Below are 18,655 nucleotides of genomic sequence, written 5' to 3'. Positions count from 1 at the left end.
ACTCTGAGAAGAGTTTCAAAACTTCTTTCTTGCTAAAAACGGGGGTGTGCACATCTTCCTTACAAGGGGATATAGCTTTAGGAAAGAGTTAATATATGCAAAGGCCACTACTTGTGCAAAGATAAACTCGCCTGTTTGTACGACTTCCAGGATTGTTTGCATAAACAACTGACTATTAAGGAAATGGTAGCATTCATCTGTAAAACCACCCAGTCAGTTTATAAATGCAAAATCAAAGCAACTGTGCATTGGCATATATGCAGCTAAACATAACTTTTTACCATACATTTAATTCACTTGTCATTACAGCTTTGATAATGCTACAGATGGTAAGTTTTTAACTACAAAGTTGAATTTTAAAATAATTATATTCTATTATGAAGAAGCCTAGTATTAAGAAGAAAAGATAACATCTACAAAAGAACCACTATAAATGTTAGAGCAGTTGTCACCATCATAAGCACTTTTTTTCCTATGATTCCATTATGAGCAAGATGGTTGATTACATTCTCACTTGCTTTATAACAGTTGCCAATTTTTACACCTGCAACTGTTTTCCCTCTGATATCTCCAGGATAAATACATCAGTATTTTTGCTGTGAACAGAGTAAACTGTACGATGTGCAATTAACACAATCTCTATGTCACTTGCTAATTGCCATACTCCTGTGAGAAGGTAGCCACCACTTCGACAATAACAACAAAAGTCCTACCAGCTGCAGATTAATCTTTCTAGGTGGTTCTTTTTTAACAGCTATCTGTCCTTATTTTGAACTGCAGAGCAGCGCAACTCCCCGTAAAGTCCAATGATCAGGATTCTTCACTGTTTTCAGATACAAAGAGAAAATGTACGTCAGATCTGTTCTCCGGGGCTTTTTGTAGACAGGGCAGGAGTACACACTTCCTTGCTGCTTCTTTGGGTCGTGTAGTGCTGCCGTGCTAACAGCATACACATGGACTACAGGAAGACTTGTGAACAGCACCTGAGAACGTTAAAGGAGACATGGGGCTCAGCATTAGAGAAGCAGGATGGGATGTTTCCAAATGCTAGAACTAGATCCAGTGATGGCCTTCAGCAAAAGCACCGGCACCTCAGCAGAGGTACACGCGAGAACACAAGTCCTCTGCTCACTGCTACATTGACCCTAACTTTAAGCCAGTGGCAGCTCAGGCATCAGGACGGAAAAGAAAGCAGCAAAAACCTGGAAAACTGCACAAGTAGATAGAAAAACAACAGGCTGGTTCGAGGAGGGAGGGAGACCATTGTCTTTTTTTTTGTCCTTTACCCCTTTGGCTACTATTCCCCATTCTTTCCCCACCTCCTGTTCCCTGAATGGCAGGTCTGGAGGGATAAAGGCCAAGCTGCATTTAGCAAGCCTCCTTGTTGCCCCTGCACTGCTGGCAGTGGAGCTTCGAAGACCCAAGGTGCCTCTTGGGTGTTTATCCAGACTAGATCCACTCAGGTCTTACAGCAATATAAAGTATTCATTGGCGGGGACCAAGACCCAAACCCAAGAGCAATACGGTGGTTTGGTGAATACTTCAGAGCACTTGAGTAAAATCCATGTTTGAAGGTGTCTTTTGACAAAGGAGGCAATAGAAGCTACAGCTGGCGTGGTTTGGTTTGGAAAAGTCTGCTCTCAGCCAGACACAGAAGTGTTACCTACAGACATGAACTGCCTCAATTCCAATTCCAGGACAGTCATCATTGGTTTGGAAAAAGTTTACCAGTGCAGGGAATGGCAGCTTTCCCTGGGCAGTGACCACAGCATCTAATCTCTACTCCATAGTTAGATTTTAAATCTTCTTAGTCATATCAGTAAAATATAACTCCATGCATGGATAACTGAGCATAAGCCCAGAACTAATACTCTTCCTCCTATCCAAAAAACAAATGCCAGGGATTTCTAGTCACCCAAACACTTGACCTCCACAGCAGCTGTCATCAAACCCAGTCCTGGGCTTTGGAAGTTGTGACAGCGTCCCACATGGTCAGCCAAAAGAAGGCTGACTATGGGTTGCACTGTTTGATTCAAACACAGCTGTGCCTCTAGGGCCCCTGAAGCCAAGGAGCCCGGCATCTGGTCTGCTCTAGCGCAGCGCACCCTAAAATCATTTTCTGACCGAAGTCTTTCTGTTTGATTCTGGTGGGCAGACTCTCTGTCCTCTTCCCCGCCCTGCTAGTGTTTTACCCTCTTAAAACCCGTCGTGAAACCACTGCTGCAGGCACTCAAAATCCTTCCTGCTGTCCTCTGAGCACACCATATTATGTCACAGTCGGTCACGCTCACTTGACCCTTACCTTCGGTGCCGACTCGACCAGCTTGCTGTTTCTGCGGTCCCAACCTGCCCCTTCGAGGAAAAGCCCGTAGATGTAAACCCCACCAATGTCAGCAGGAGGAGGGCCAGTAACATCTTCTTTCATCATCTTGGTCACTTCATTGTGTAAAACAACACTGTCGAGTGCCCAGCCTTTTGCTAAATTCATGCGAGTCGTCTCTTGCCTCATAGCAGTTAGGAATCCCTAAGGAGATTGAATACGACATAGAGTGTTTTAAAATACTGGAACTTACCCATTTCAAATGTTTTTTCCTATAGAACAGTGATATCAACAGTACAAAACCTCATCTCACAGAATTTTATCTGCATACAAAACTAAATTCAGGTGTATAAAAGCAGTGCTCTCCCACATTTTCCCAGTGCCATGCATTCTCACATACTTGGTTCACATGTGTTGGTGCTAAGAAGCCTCCAAATTGGTTTATTTAACACACTGGAAGCTACATGTATAACTCACCTCATCTCCCATGCCTACGTTACACCAGCCAGATGGAGAGAGGTTTACAAGGCTGCCAGATTAATGTGCTTTGTGAGGTTCCAAACACAGGTAATTGCTAAGCCACAAACAACACCGGTATTTCATGCGCTGTATTACTCACCTTTTCTTGTACCAACATTGTAAAATTGCTTTTCAGTCAACAAATTATGAAGCATTTTAAGAATACAAAGAAAGTACAAACTGGAATCGCGCAATTAAGCAGTGAAGTGCCTCTGTCACTTTGCTTCATGCAAAACCTTAATATGGTACAGTAGCGTACGACTGTACACACCAACCAGATAAACTCACAGCACTTGAGCAGCACAGAACGAAACTTGCTCTCTGTTCTAGAGAGCTACAATCTCACGGTGTGGTTGCATGCTACGACAAGACAAGCCAGGCTGAAGATGCTGGCTAGCTTCTCTCATACAACTGTCCATGTGCACGCACACTGCAGTTCACGGGATGTACCTTAGTCCTAAAGGACAGGAGGGTATAGACTGCTTTGCACTTCCAGTGAACATGCTGCGGATGCACACCTTGTTGTACCCTATGGAAATCCATTTGCATAGCCATGAGGTGAATGAATAAAACATGAAAATTGAAAATGCAAGAGCAAGAGGGACTTACTGAGAAGGACAGCTAGGAAGGAAGAATTTTCAGGACAGATTTCAGAGCAGAGAAGGAAGGTATCTGGAGACAGAGATGGGAGAATGCGGAGCCACATGGGGAATATGCAAAGGTGGGTATTAGAGAGCCAACAGCACAGCTAGGAAGAAATCAGGACAATGAGGGAATTGAACAAGCTTTTGATTTTTCTTCAGTATTCACGGCGTGGGATGCTCTGTTTACCTACTGTTAGGGCCAAACGAATGGAAAGAAGTCAGATGCAGAAACATGAGCATGTTGGTCTACCGAAGGCAGGGGCCAACACCTGGCTGTTGGGACTGGAGTCCTCGTTGCACATGCTAAGCACTTTGTAGCTGTACACGATACCCTTCAAGTTATGAGAACACGAGATGACATTCATGAACTCAGACGCTTCAGTTAACTGACATTGGTTGCTTCTCATTAATATCATTTCAGAGACCTCAGGACAAGTGTTTTAAAGAGGTTTTGTGATAGCACAGATAATTGTAATTGCGTTTGAAGTAGTCGAGAACTCTAGTGTATAGCTAAGGGAGACAGGATTAAAGGCCAAGTTCTTCTATCAGAAATGCCATTAAATGAAAGCATGATCCTTGTAGTTAATTTGTGGAATTTTAATTGGTGGAAACATGCTAGCACCAATAGCTTAAAATACATGAAGTGTTCACTGCCAGCAGGCCCCAGAGGGCTACTGGATCCCAGATAAACTGAAATATTAAAGAAAGAAGAGCCTGAAGAGGACAGGACAGAGCGATGACTGTATTAAGGGAATCAGTTCAAAGCCACTGTGGAAACACTAGAGTAAGAGTAAGCTCTGAGCTGTAAGTTGTCTTCGGGGATAAGATTTAGACTGCAGACTGTTCTTACGGAGATGGCAGGACCTATACTCTGTCTGCAGTGGGACTTGTAACGCTTATCTGCTCATTTGAATGAATCCTAGACAGTGTTCAAAGGCTGCAGCTGTGAGCTGGGGGCCCCGCTGCGTACCCCAGCGCGGCTGAACGGCACAATAAACAGCAAGAAAGAATCAAGTGGCTTGAGGTGCCAAGGGCTGAGGCTGAGGGCTTGGCTCCCCCAAAAGCCCTCTGTCAGGGACATAATGGACTGCTTACCACGATATTTGTTTTGATTTCTGGTAATCTTTACCCATGCAAACTAACCCTGAACCTTCTAGTGAGGGAATAGCAGGCATCCATGGAAGCTACAACAAGGTATGGAAATCAGTTAGGTCTATTGCTTTCACAATCATAGTCTCTCCTTTACCTTGCTTAGGAGGTTTCTTCTTTGTCACTTATTTTGCAATTTCTACATCAAGCAAATTATGGCAGGTTTCCCAGAAGTAAGAGGGCACTGAGGAATGGGGGCATTGTACTTCATATTCTTATTGGTATTCACATTGCTTTGGCATCTAAGGGTCTTAGAAATAGGCTGAGGGCTCATTATGCGAAATACTATACAACCAGAAAGACAGTTCTGCCTCACAGGGCTTAAAATCCATATGTAGGACAAGTGACAGCAACTGGATACAGAGATGCAAACAAGGAAACAATAGAACAGTATCAGCCACAATATGGAAATTGGGAGGTAGAAATGAGATATGCATAGTGTCAAGTTTTTTGAGGAAAAAAACCCATTAACATCAGATTAACTCACAAGAAGGGAAGAAAATTCATGGCACTTCTTGTTTTGTTTACCCCAGTTATCTTGGCCCAGTGCAGACACAGAGGGACTCAGGTTTCTTTTACATGGAAGCCTGAGCCTGCTCTCATTTGTATCACTATAAATAAAGATTAACTTCTGCGAAATGACTGAATTTATCCTAGTGTATAAACTGTGCAAGAGAAGGCAAAATCAGGTTCTATGTTATTTTTTTATTGCCAGAAAGCCTCATTCTCCCAGTGCTATAAATCTGCTTTATTGTCTTGTGTTATCCATGGCATTTATCCATTGACTACAAAGCAAACAGTGAGATCTATGCAAGCGGGCAAATTACAAACTACTTAGGAGCTGCATCTCATCTCACAAATGAAAGGATTTTTCCGACAATTTCTCAGGTATTACAAACAAGACATTAAAACTGCAGCACTAATACTTCATCACCTCAACTTGCTTGAGAAGTTGAAAATCCATTTTCTTAACACATGAAGTACTGATTTTAAACACTGCAATATGACTATTGACAAAATAATAGTCAATTAAACAGAAAAGGAGCCTTTGCTCAGGTGAATTTCTTGTAGAATGAGCCACTCCCACAGCCTGAGTTACAGAAAATGGAGACTATAACAATAACCATCTGATGCTTAAGCTTGTCATTATCAGCACAAACAAATTTTTAAATCAGGTAAGCACATCTCATTCTTGTTTTTTTTTTTTTTTTCTCTGCACACTATGTATTTAGGGTCTTTTAGAGCTATGTGTTACGAAGTGTTTAATTTTTGTATTTCTGGAGGCTTTCTCACTTACTGTGATCTATTAAATCACATCTTTTGGGGGGATATTTTACTCTGATTATCTGGCAGCTTTTTTTCCAGATGTATGGATCCAGAAAAATGTAGGATGCCCAATTTGGGCTGGCAAAATTTCAGAACTGGCACAACCCCAAAGCACAAAAAAGCCAGCTAAAATGGCCGGTACAAAATCTGTATCAGCTCTTGCTCATCCGTAGCGTGAAAGCAAACACCAACAAAACCAAAAGCCTATTAGGTTTGCATCCAGCCTGATCACTGCAGAAGTGACTTAGAAATATTTTAGAGTGCCACTATCAATGTATTGCTAACAACCAAGTATGGAAGCGTAATCATTTTATTAAAACTCCTACTCCTCTCCCTCATATTTTTGCTTGGGAACCCTTTGCTCAGGGATTCTGTGAGCTGTAAAGTGGTATCGGCAGACAGCTGACACAGACAGGCGAGATGATAGATGGATATTTCCCAGCAGTAGTCCTAGAGAATATTTGCCAGTGTTGCTTTCTCTATTCTAGGCAGCTGTTTCAGCTAGCTTTTGCATTGCTAACAAGTACTGAGATTAAAATAGATCTTCAAAATAGCTTTTTGCTAAGGCTTCACAGAAACCTGTTGGCTGGATACTCTCACAATGACTCACTTCCACAACTCCTACTTCCCACAAACATCTGTGACTCATAAAAAGCTTTAATGAATGTGGATAGCTGTGCAAAGAAACTACACATCATCTAGGTATGTATACTTTACTTCTTTTAACTCTGTTCTCAGCTGTTCCCGTCTTTTGTTTCATTTCGTGCCAGGTTTTTATTTTAGATGGTGCAGGCAAGAGGCTGTATTTTTTATACGTCTCTGCAGACCAAGTCTGGCACAATTCTGGGGTGGTATAAATAACAAACCTTCCACTTCAAGGAACTGATTTGCAAGGATTGAGAGCCAAGTCCAAATCTCTTCTTCCTATGTCAAAGTTTTGAAACTTACCTCATTTTGTACTCAAAGGGATTTTCATACAATGAACGAAAAACATATTACTGTAACAGAGGAGGGGAAAAAAGGAGGATAACATTGAGATGCGAAAAGATTTATTTACCCAATTTCCACCCTATAACTAAAGCAACCAGAAGATGCGTTCCATGATTTCGGTAACGTTATTTTGGCCTAGAAAAAATTTCTTCGATAGATGTTGAGGTTAATTTATCCTGCATTTATGCTAAAAATTGAATTTAGATTACACTTTGTATAGACACGATTGAGTCAGCTTGAAGTTCTCTCAGGGTCTGATTTAACTGTTACATAGGAGTTAGAAAGGCCGATCTGGCAGTCTTACCTGTGGATTGAAGAATCCCGTCATCCAGAACTGATTTGGTCGGCCATCCTGCAGCCAACTGCTGAACTGCTGGTTTCTTTCAAGGAGCTCAGTAAACCAAAATCCTAAAGTAGCCGACTCCCAAGAAATCCTAAACCATAGTTTTGGAATTCTAGCATCATACATATTATCTAAAGCATCTTGCAATTCTTCTGACATAATTATGGTTCCTGGAAGATAAGTAAAACATTCAGAATGAACTTTCCCCTAGCTTGCAAAGGCAATTAAAACTTCCAAATGACATTCTGAGTCTAATAAACCCTCTTTTGTTGTGCCTTAATTGCACACCTGTTGCACTAACCTCTTATCAGTTTGCAGTCAATTTGCTCAAACTTATAAGTGTTGATTCAAAGTTAAGGGTGACAAGAAAAATGATATTTCTTTTGTTATTTTGATTGGAAATAAAGACTTTTTTTCCAACAACTCCTTCTCCCTCACACTGAATATTTATATTCATTGTATTCACACCGTGTTTGGGATGTGATTAATCATTTAATTTTTTAAATACATTTTAATGGTTCCCACATACATGATCAATGATAGAGATATACTATGTAACTCATCTATATCCTAAGCATGTGCTGATAGTGATTATACTCATGAAATTAATTGTTATTAATGATAACTTTGTACATTTCCATTACCAAGATTCCCAGTGGGAAAGCAGTACATAGAATAAACCTAGAGGCAAGATTTTTTATACTTTTTTTGTCAGTGACAGAGCATACCCTCATATTCTGTGCATAGCATTGCTGCCTCCATTAAAATATTGGCATTTACTAAGACAGCGAGTTCTCAGTGACACTCAACATTCCATGTGCCAAAAGTTTCTACATCTTATCAGCTGGTACTCTCAATAGAACTGAGAGCTGGCACACGGCTATGCCTTAGGATGCCCTCTCTATTCCATCTAAAATATTTTAAATTCTAGAAACTGGTCTGGTAGCCGCCACTCCAATTAAATGTTCATGTAATACCAACATTCAATGCATCATCACACACACCACTGCTGTAATTGCCACAAGGACTACATGAGACACCAAACAGAATTAGGTGGCTTCCACCACAGAACGTGTAAAGGAAAGAGAAGTGGTCTTGGTGACTGCAAACAAGAGCTGCAGTGGCCCACCCAAACATATCCGTATGGATACGTGGCCTGTAGTAAGCAAGCATTTCAAATCCCTTCCTTCCATTGAGGTTGGCAGGTCTCCAGTTCAAGGGAAGGAGAAGAATATCCAGAAACTAAACACCAGCTTTTAATTTAGAAGAATGCAGTGGCTGCCCCAAACACTTTTGTAACAGTGTGTGCAAATCTGGTACTTTCTACTATATATCAATGGCAAATAGACTTCATTTTCTTCTAGCAGATAATGACCTGCTCTCATACACACCTCTTTTTGTGCAACAAATGCTAAGAGAAAACCATCAACTTTTACAGAACTGCAACTATCAAAAATTACTGCCTATCCTGCTGTGGTGGATTGACCCTGGTTGGACACCAGGTGCCCACCAAAGCCTCTCTATCACTCCCCTCCGCAGTTTCCTGGGCTTAACTTCACTCCCAATTTTCTCTACCTCCTCCCCCTCCAGTGGCACAGGGGGATGGGGAATGGGGGTTGTGGTCAGTTCATCACCCGCTGTCTCTGCCGCTCCTTCCTCCTCAGGGGGAGGACTCCTCACACTCTTCCCCTGCTGCAGCGTGGGGTCCCTCCCATAGGAGACAGTCCTCCATGACTTCTCCAACATGAGTCCTTCCCGCGGGCCGCAGCTCTTCATGAACTGCTCCAGTGTGGGTCCTGCCCACAGGGTGCAGTCCTTCAGGGACAGACTGCTCCAGTGTGGGTCCTCCATGGGGTCACAAGTCCTGCCAGCAAACCCGCCCCAGTCCATGGGTCCACAGGTCCTGCCAGGAGCCTGCTCCAGCACAGGCTTCCCACGGGGTCACAGCCTTCCTTGGGTGCATCCCCTTGCTCCAGCACGAGGTTCTCCACAGTCTGCAGGTGAATACCTGCTCCACCGTTGACCTCCATGGGCTGCAGGGGGACAGCCTGCCTCACCGTGGTCTTCCCTACAGGCTGCAGGGGAATCTCTGCTCCGGTGCCTGAAGCACCGCCTCTCCCAACTTCTTCACTTACCTGGGTGTCTGCAGAGGTGTTTCACATATTCTCACTCCTCTCTCAGGCTGCAGTTGCTGTTGCACAGTAACTTTCCCCCTTCTTAAACATGTTATCCCAGAGGTGCTAGCACCGTGGCTGACGGGCTCAGCCTTGGCCAGCAGCGGGTCCATCTTGGAGCCAGCTGGCATTGGCTGTATCGGACATGGGGGAAACTTCTAGCAGCTTCTCACAGAACCCACCCCTGTAGCTCCCCCCTGCTACCAAACCCTTGCCATGCCAACCCAATACACCTGCATTCTCTGCATCGGCTTCGTACTCAGGTTCAGAATCATGTTTTGGGATAGCTAAGGGTCTTTTACAATAAAATTAATAAACCTCTTTGGATATAAATCTTCTTTTAACATATAACCAATAGCACCAACAATTAAGGAAGAGGCCATTCTGTGTCATCTCCCCTTTGCCTAGAAAAATGTAATGTGAGACCATACGCTCTATTTACCCTCTGGAGGCAGAAAAGGTGAAAAAAAAAATTGCGCAACACATGTTGGTTTCAACTTCTAAGCAACTGTAGTGAGGGCAGAAAAGAAGAGAAGAGCATCCCATTTGAGCCCTGAGGATCATTACCATCTGAACTAAGAAAGAAAGAACTCTTTCATCTCTGGTTCTTCCTTATTTTCAGGCTGATGCAGCCAACTTTCTCCTGCAACAAGGGCTGTGAAAGAGCCACATTTTCTTCCCTATTCTCGTGCACAGGCTGGAGCTTTTCAAGCAGGGAGGTACAAACAGCCTCTGCCCCCAAGCATGGTGACACCTCTTAGGATGTCTGCCCGTTATGACTCAGAGCAGCTGCTGAGAATGCTAAGCCAGAGCGTTCTTGAGGATGAGGTATGTTCACAGCTCTGGCCTTGCCCATATAGCTGCATAAATATTCCTAGTGAGTGGGTGTCATCTCTGGCAGTAGGCATATAGTGCTTGAATTTCAGCACTAAATGACGTCTGTGGGTGTTGGGATGTATTCCTGCACTAAAATACTCCAATAAAAATAAAAATAATTTTAAAAAATTGTCAGAATAAAATTAGTAACACAGGAGAAAAATAATGGCATTTTTCTGGAGAAAGGTGATACAGGTGTTTGAAAAACTGTATTTGATCACTTGAATGAGTAGCACAACACCATAGGCTTCTCATATTTTAACTTCTGAGAAGCTCAGGGCACTGCTTACCATACGAAGAGACTGAATGTCCTATGAACTTAACATGACAGGCTTGAATGTTCTATGAATCAGACAGGCCAGCTGTTTATAACTTGGTTATTTTGGGGTTTGCTTCGTGATATTCCCTTTCTTGAATGGAATAAAGCCCATCTGAAAATGGCTGACGAAAGGCCAGGTCAGTTAAAGACATCAGGGTATTTCCATCCTTCAAAAATAGTATGTACTGTAACCATACTTTTTGCATGGTGTACACAGATTGGGAATTAGGATTGCCCTTTTTCATTATCCTAAATTTCTACTGACTCACTTCTAAACCACATGTAAATCTATCCAATTGTTGTGTACTGAATAAGACAAATAAAGCTGCTCAGTTCTGAGGATAACTAGCTTTTATTTTTAATTAAAGTAAATAGACTCTTCCTTTAAAATGATTTGGTTTTAGGGTGATTCATTCAATAGATATAATGCTTTGAAGGGACTACATCAGGACCTTGCATTTTTTCATGGAGTTGCCCCTTTTCACTACCATACCTACCACAAGCTGAATCTGTGGAATTTGTAAAATTTGGATCTACATTTTGAATTTCACATTCAGGAAAGTCTGTATCTGGACTAGCAAACCTGTGTATCTCATTTAAATGAGTGGATAAAGTTAGGAACAAAGGAAGGATCTTAAATTCCAGCCTGAATCAAAAAAAGCCTCAATCCACTAACTAATTTTCTTCCCACAGGCACTGATGTCAATGAAGAATAACCAGAATAATTATGTAGGATATAAATGAGATGAGAAGAAGCTAGTTTCTCCATCAAATACAGTTTGCCAATAGCTGACATCATTATAATAGGATTGGAGACTATCCCTTGAGGACTATGCTTGCTAGACAATGAGTCTGTTAAGCTAGCCTTAACAGTACACAGAGGAAAAAGCTCAGTAAAGGCATCAATCCATTCTTGACTGTCACAGTTGCAACTACAGAAGTTGATCTTTTCAGCTTTAATCCCCACTCAAGTTTACCTCCCAGGCAATCAGACTTGGTTTTGGACCAGTAACTCCTTGCCTCCACCACCAAGCTGTGACTCCCTCTTCTTCATCGAACATGTTGAAGAGAAAATCCCAACTTGCTTATAACTTCAGAAGCTTTCCTCCCTTTCTGCCTCATGGGTGCAGCTAACTTGCTTGTGCTTTCCCCAGAGAAAGCATTAATCATTATTCCACCCAAAGGTACAAGGTATACAGAGTACTAGATAAGACCAATAAAAGCTAATGCATGTTTCCCCATACCTAAAACTTAACCTTTTTCTTTGCCAGCTTTATTATGTTTCTCCCAGCTCAGTGACCACCATTGCTGTGCTGAAAGAAGTCAGCTTCTTTGCTTCAGGCAGTTCTTTGAGTATTTCCCTCTTTCTTCACTTGCACCACTTGGGCACTTCAACCTTTGGAGATGATTCCCAGGAATGTCTCAAAAGCTCATTTAACTCCACCATGCTGTTTAACTCCCAAGGACCTCAACAGTTTATCACCTCCTTTTGCTCCTGGTCTCCAGAACAGGAAGGGTAAATCAGCCAGCCAAGCCCTGCAATGCACAACACTCACTCCATTTTTCATTTGTAGACTGTGGTATTCTCTGCAGCTGCATCTAACCTTCACCCCTGTTCCGTTTTCTGTTTGTTTCCCACCTTCTTTTTCTGGTGCAGAATCCTCTGATTTAATTCTTCAAGACAGGAGAGATCAAAGGAACTGAGAAACTTGGGTAGCATGCGATTTTTCACATAGAAGAGCACACAAACCCTAGATTCTCTGCAACAGCTTATTCCTTCAGTCAGTAAGAAGGCAATTTGAAAGTAACCTTGCAAATTGTTCTGAAAACTTACCCGTTCCAGTACTAAGTGCACTTGGCTGCACCCACCAAAAGACTGAAAATAAAAATTTTAAAGCAATAATTTGAAGATGAAAATCCATGCACATCTCCCAAAAAGTAACGCAAATCACTCCCCTGAGCTAGAGTAACAGAACAGGCAGATGAACTATTTTCTGCAGTCTGTCCTAAATGTGCAATGCGTGTTTCTAAACCGTTGTCCTGGCCAGCATCATGGCAAGCATACATAACACTATTAAGAAGACCAGAAATAACAGGTCACACTCTGTAAAAGACAACAGGAGGCATTCTGGCATTCTTATCAGGATGAGAAATAAATAATGGATGAGAGCCGCTGAGACAAAAGTAACTATGTCACAAGACATACTAATTCCCCATTGTTACATTCCATTAATTTCCTCACTGAGTGCTCTTAATCATCTTCAAATAAAATCCTCATCCAAAAGTGGAATACACAGATGATCCCTACAAGCCTTACGCACACACACTGTAACAATTAGTAAGGTAAGAGCCCAAGATCTTTCAGTCCAAAAGTCTGTTACCGTCGTCAGCAGGCCAAACTAAAATTGTGTTAGTGTTAGCAGTCTTAAAGCATTATGAGTCAAAACAAAACTTAGCCAGCCAGCGGGAACGAGTCCGTCCTCCTTCCCTTCCTGAGAAATTACCTTTCCTGTGCACTCTAGCAAGACTAGTTTCCTGAGCTTCAGTTTTTCACCACATTGATTAGAATAAATGATCAGCTACCTCTTTTGGAGTTCATTTATTATATCCCCCTTGTAAGGTGCTACATCAACGAACAGAAATCCCTTGCAGCAACGTGATGCAAATGCTACCATCAAGATCACGGTGTTCTGAGTTGGGGAAAAATAGTGAATCTTTAGCTTATCCTTCGGGGGCTTAACACACGAGTTTCTGTAGATGATGTAGGAATCCTAAGTGGTGCCTATTATGTACGTAGAACTATATGCTACCTCACATCTAGATGAAGTTCTGGAGGTTTCAACACATTCTATATGAATGACAATAAGGAAATACCTAAGGCCAACATGCTGGTTAGCAATGCAGTTTAAGGATGGTGAGGAGCTAAAAGCAGGTAATGAGATAGTTTTTGATAAGGTAGCAAATCAATGACTGAGATGTACAAAAACTAGTGAAATGCACCAGTATTCCTCAAGGCCTTGTTATTAACAGTTATTATTTAGCTTCGCCTGAACTATAAACTTCCAAAAATTTAAGAAACACATAACGAAATGCATAATTTTTTACTCTTCAATACCTTCTCTCTCAATAGTCTCACCTGTATTTCCTCACACTTCTCAACCTGGCATAAACATATATCTGAAACATGCTAGTGTATTAATTTCAATGAGTTTTCATTCATATAACCTATGTGTCAATTAAAGAACATGCACATGGTGTACATCTGTGTGGGTAAAAAGAGGGCAAATAGCAAAGTCCCATCTCCTCTTGGTAATATGCTTGTTCCTCATCCTATTATTCCAAAAGCTCTGATTGCCCTTTTTTTCAGTGTAGGATAAGAGCAATCCGTGATCTTTTTTTCCCCAAGTCTTGGCATGTCGGTTATGTATGGTGCACATTACATGCATGAAAATATGCCAGCTTTGTAACATGATGGGTGCCATATTGTAGTTGCAGTGGAAAGTTCGCTTAAGCCTGGTAGAGCTTCTCCATGACAAACACCATGATGACTTCTGAAGTAGTTGTATTGATTCCATTTCTTTTGCCTTCTATATTGGTCTTATGTCTTATGTCTCCCATAGGTACTTATCTGGCAAGTACTAAGAAAAATGTAAGGAACAAAAACTCTGAGCCTGTGGAAACAAATCTTTACACATTACAAGTCATGTAAAAGCTTCTAGAGGGGTTGCTGTATTCTCAGGAAATACGTCAACAGGAAAAGGACTTTTCTCTCCTAACTCTGCAAGTACTGCACAAACAGCAGAGGGAGTTCTGTGATCATGTGGCACATATATGAGATGAAAGGATAACAAATCCAAGGTTTCTTGTAGGGCCTTCACTTGTTCATGAAGTAGGCAGTTTCAAGGAATTAGTTTGAAATCACAAAACTATAAGGTACCAGAAACAAACGCCAAGTGGATGCAGTTTTACGACCAAAGCAGAACCTAGATATACTCAAATAAATGAGCTAAGCATTTGTTCCTTTCACAACAAGCCCTTACACAGAATGTTAAAGTAAATTTTAAAAAGTCAGGAAATAAGACCAAATTAAAAGCTGTCTTTATTTCCACTGCCAAGGATTCAATATTCACTTTCAGTGCTACTACAAGCATGTTCCACTGCTGAGATTCATGGAAGCCACTCAAGGGGGACTAGGGATAACTGCCTCAGAACGTCTCTTCCCACTTCCTTCACTGACAGAAGACACATCAGGGTGCCACCGAAACACTTACCACTCCTACTTCAGTGTGTGATGAAATGAAGAGACCCCCCCCTCCAATCTCACAGATGGGCCACATTCAGTTCCCCTCAAACAAATTCTAAGAGACTAGAAATAACGCAACAGGTCATTAGATTTTACTGCATTTAAAGACACTATCTTCGTTTGTGGGAGAGGGGGTTTGCAGTGCCCACTCTCCAACAAACAGCTCTGGTATTAGTATTCTGTGCCAGAGGCCTCTGCACTTCCACAGGAGGAAGATAAGGCATGTACGCAGGAGCTCCATAGCTTGTGTACTGCCCTGCAAAGAGTTATAGTCACCTGCTGCAAGGGGCTCAAGATCTGATGTTCATAACCCATTAGAACCTTTTGGTTCAAGCCCCATGTCTTATTGCTCCTTCTCTCTAAAAAAGATTTCTTTATTTGGAACATAGCCTCGATTTGGGTCACTTGAGAGGACAATCATCATTGCTGTTTTCTGATTTATGTGAAGCTCAGTATTATACCAACTGTGAAATGCATTCTGGGCAATCAATAAGTAATTAAAACAGAACTAATGGTTGGGATATAACTGAGAGTACAAAGTGCAGCCGCAATCTAATTATTACAATTTGAACCAAAAAAAAAAGTATCCCTTTGGGCAGCGAAGTTTATTGGTGGAGATGCAGGCTTGTGGGTCACGGCTGCCAACAAACATGTTGGGGACATGCTGAGCATCCTCACCCCCTCCCAAAACCTGAACAGTGCTTAATCTGCCCTCTGGGTAGAGGGACAAAACTGGCTCTGTTAAATTCCCTCAAGATCCCTCACGTTCAGCTGCACGTGGGCTCTCACTGAGGAGGGCTTTAATTACCTCATGTAACTCGGTGAGCGACAGCAAAATGCCAAGGTCCATCTATTCACATCCAGCCTGCAGAATCAGATATTCAGACCTCCTTCCAACAAAGCTACATGACACAACGTGAAGCTGCATTATATTCTTAAACACAACATTTGTTTGAAGATTTAGATCTGCTCTAAGCGGGTGCTCAGGCTTTATCAAGTTCATGAAGCCAGAGCCAGATGCAGGACCAGGGCAGACGTTAAAATCCACACAACCTGTTTGGGCAGGCTGAGCAGTTTACATCATTGTAAAGAAAAAGGAGCACCTGGGATGATCTGAGACAGTTTTGGGGAAGAATCTACTATGAGACAGTTTGGGGCCTTCCCCTGTGCTGAGGCAAGAGAGAGTGCCTAAATGTTCTTTCCATCCCTTAATTAACAGTCTACCACATGCACCCGATACATCATGAATCTGCCAGAAGCCGCTAATCGTTATTGTTAACTATACATCCAATTTTGTTTTCAGAGCAATTTTTCACTGTATTTAACTTGCCTGTCCCTAAGAAAATTATAATATTTTGGAGGATTGCACAAAAGTTACAGCATTAACTTGATTAAACACCTGGTAGAGGACTGTGCCCACTGTGGAACTGAATACTAAGTGCAAATAAATTATGTTACTCATCCACCCCTCTGCAGTATATTGTACATTTTGAGACTAAATCCATCTGTCACAATCAAGGAAAGATTAATACTTTCTTGGATGGAAAGCATTATTTTAATTTACTTGAAAAGGGACTCTATGCACATATAAAAGGGAACTTTCAGCCCAGTACTGAAACAGAGGACAATTGTTTGTTCCAGCTTGATCTTTGCACAGGTTATTACAGGATACGGAAGCTATTTAGCCTTGGGCACATCTATGAACCTCTTTCCTAGATTCAGATTATAGGCATGATGTTTCTGAAGCATGCATTGTTGCCTCAGTCTATCACACAAATGATAGGGAAAAAATCCCTTTTGATTCTTATGTAACAAAAAATACAAGTTAAAAAAATCTCCCTTCATGAAAGACTTATTGTCAAAAGACTGGAAAACACCAGTGAGACAGATCACAGTACTGCCATCACCTTTATCAGGAGAGACTAGTTTTGAGGCACTCTAACCTTCTCCCTGTGGGGGCAGTTCGTTGTCTCAGATATTTTCTGCCTCTCTGCTGGAGAACAGCAGACTTGAGTGAGATCTTAACCAGTGGAACTGAACCGTTCCTGCTTCATTTTCATTTACTGTTAATTTAAGAAGCTTGGCTGAGCAACAGTACACTTACCTTCCTGGATATTTCAGCTCTTGCAGATGAGCAAAATGGGAAGTGAAAACAAAAAGCAGATGGTAACATCATCATCCCTTCTTTTTCCTCACTCCTTTTCTGATCAAATTTTCCATCTGCTTCTAGTCGCCTGTACTCTTGATTTAACTACATTCACTGTTGCTCACTTTCAGCCAAATACTCCTGTCTCTGAGAGGTACAGCACACTGTTGCCTACCTCCTGTGATGGCTGAAAGAAACAGCCCATCACTCTCTTTTGACTGGCACTCCCACTCACTTCAGCTTCCATTTAGAGACATCCTATTTGGTATAACCAGTTTCATGAACATAGTAAATCTCACCTTAAATTAGACTCTTTACCACCTGGCCTTCTGAGTGCCCTGTCTCTCAATTACTTAGCAGCAACACTCCTACCTTGTTCTACATCATTATGTCTCAGCTTAATTTCATAAATTACTCTAGCACATGACCTGTGGACCTAATCACGCAATTCAGCTCCTCTGAGCTCTGTAGAGATCCTAAAGAGAGTCACAGACATGGAGTAGTGCTGTGGGACATGAACTGCAATACTGGAGCACATGCATACAGAATAAATTAAGGTGGAGTGTCCTTAGAGATGCAGTCAGGAGGCTTTAAGGGCTAGAATGAGTGGTCATATGGTAAAGAGAGAGAAAAAGAGAAAAACAGGGGGAGGGAGAGAACAAAAGAGAAAGAGGTAGAAATGGAGGAATGGAGGGAAAATATTTATTTAGTTATATAGTATAAGCAACCATTAGTAATAAATATTGCATCTTAATTAGTATGATTTTTAATATTGTAACTTACCATCGATAGCCAATTTGAGATCAGTCAGTGTAGTTCGAACTCTTGATATAACATGTTGCATGCAGTCAATTTCCTGACGAAGAAATATGTTTATGGGTTGAATAGCTCCCATCTTTTGAAGCTGGGCTTTCACCTAAACAAGAATAGTGCAATGTCTATAAAATTTAATCCCCTGTTTCCCATGCAATAGTTTTTGAAAGCAAAAGGATGGTTTTTTCCAATTGTATTGCATAATTTCTGAGAAAAGAAACTTTCATGTAACAGATGGCCTTTCAAGTGCTGTGCCAACTGTAAGATTTAGCACACTGTGACTCGTTAGCTTACCAAAAGGAGCTCCTCCATCATTCTAAGGAGGGAAAGTTCCCTCTTTTTGAAGGGACACAGCAGTTTCTTCTGTCCTTGTTAGGCTGCAGGGTCTTAGATCTTAAAAAAACCCAGCCACGTGCTATACAAAAGCATGTTTGATGGTAACTTCTTCACATTTGCAAATTGTGCTAGGTGAACTTTCTCACCTCTTCTTGCCCTGCTGAGTTGAAATAGTGCTACAGATGGAGTTCAGCTTAACAAGCACAATGATATATAAAAGCTCCTACTTCCAAGAGCACGTGACTCACTCAAGACAAAGTGCTCATGGATGCATTACTAGCGAGGCAAGATTGCCAGGGATAACACAGATGCCACAGAATTCTGTCACACCACTCTGTGCACTGTTTTGTAGGTAGAAGCTTTTGGCCTTAATCTTTAAGGATAACAGTTTCACTCA

General features: G+C 41.7%; 1 protein-coding gene across 1 annotated transcript in view; it reads right to left on the bottom strand.

Moving 5' to 3' along the window:
• Positions 1-764: 764 nt before the first annotated feature.
• The window catches only part of LOC104343039 (dynein axonemal heavy chain 5), a 158,343-nt gene continuing 140,452 nt past the window's right edge, over positions 765-18,655 (bottom strand). The window contains exons 73-76 of the mRNA XM_086468857.1: positions 17,893-18,025; positions 7,253-7,461; positions 2,303-2,524; positions 765-983 (exon numbers count right to left, since the gene is read on the bottom strand). Of these exons, the coding sequence (XP_086324983.1) occupies positions 765-983; positions 2,303-2,524; positions 7,253-7,461; positions 17,893-18,025 (783 nt within the window). The remainder of the gene's footprint in view (positions 984-2,302; positions 2,525-7,252; positions 7,462-17,892; positions 18,026-18,655) is intronic.

Source organism: Leptosomus discolor, chromosome 8 (assembly GCF_034619465.1).
Source record: "Leptosomus discolor isolate bLepDis1 chromosome 8, bLepDis1.hap2, whole genome shotgun sequence".
In the NCBI taxonomy this organism is placed as follows: Eukaryota; Metazoa; Chordata; class Aves; order Leptosomiformes; family Leptosomidae; genus Leptosomus; species Leptosomus discolor.
The sequence above is the reverse complement of the archived record's forward strand: the minus strand, read 5'-3'. Positions and strand labels throughout refer to the sequence as shown.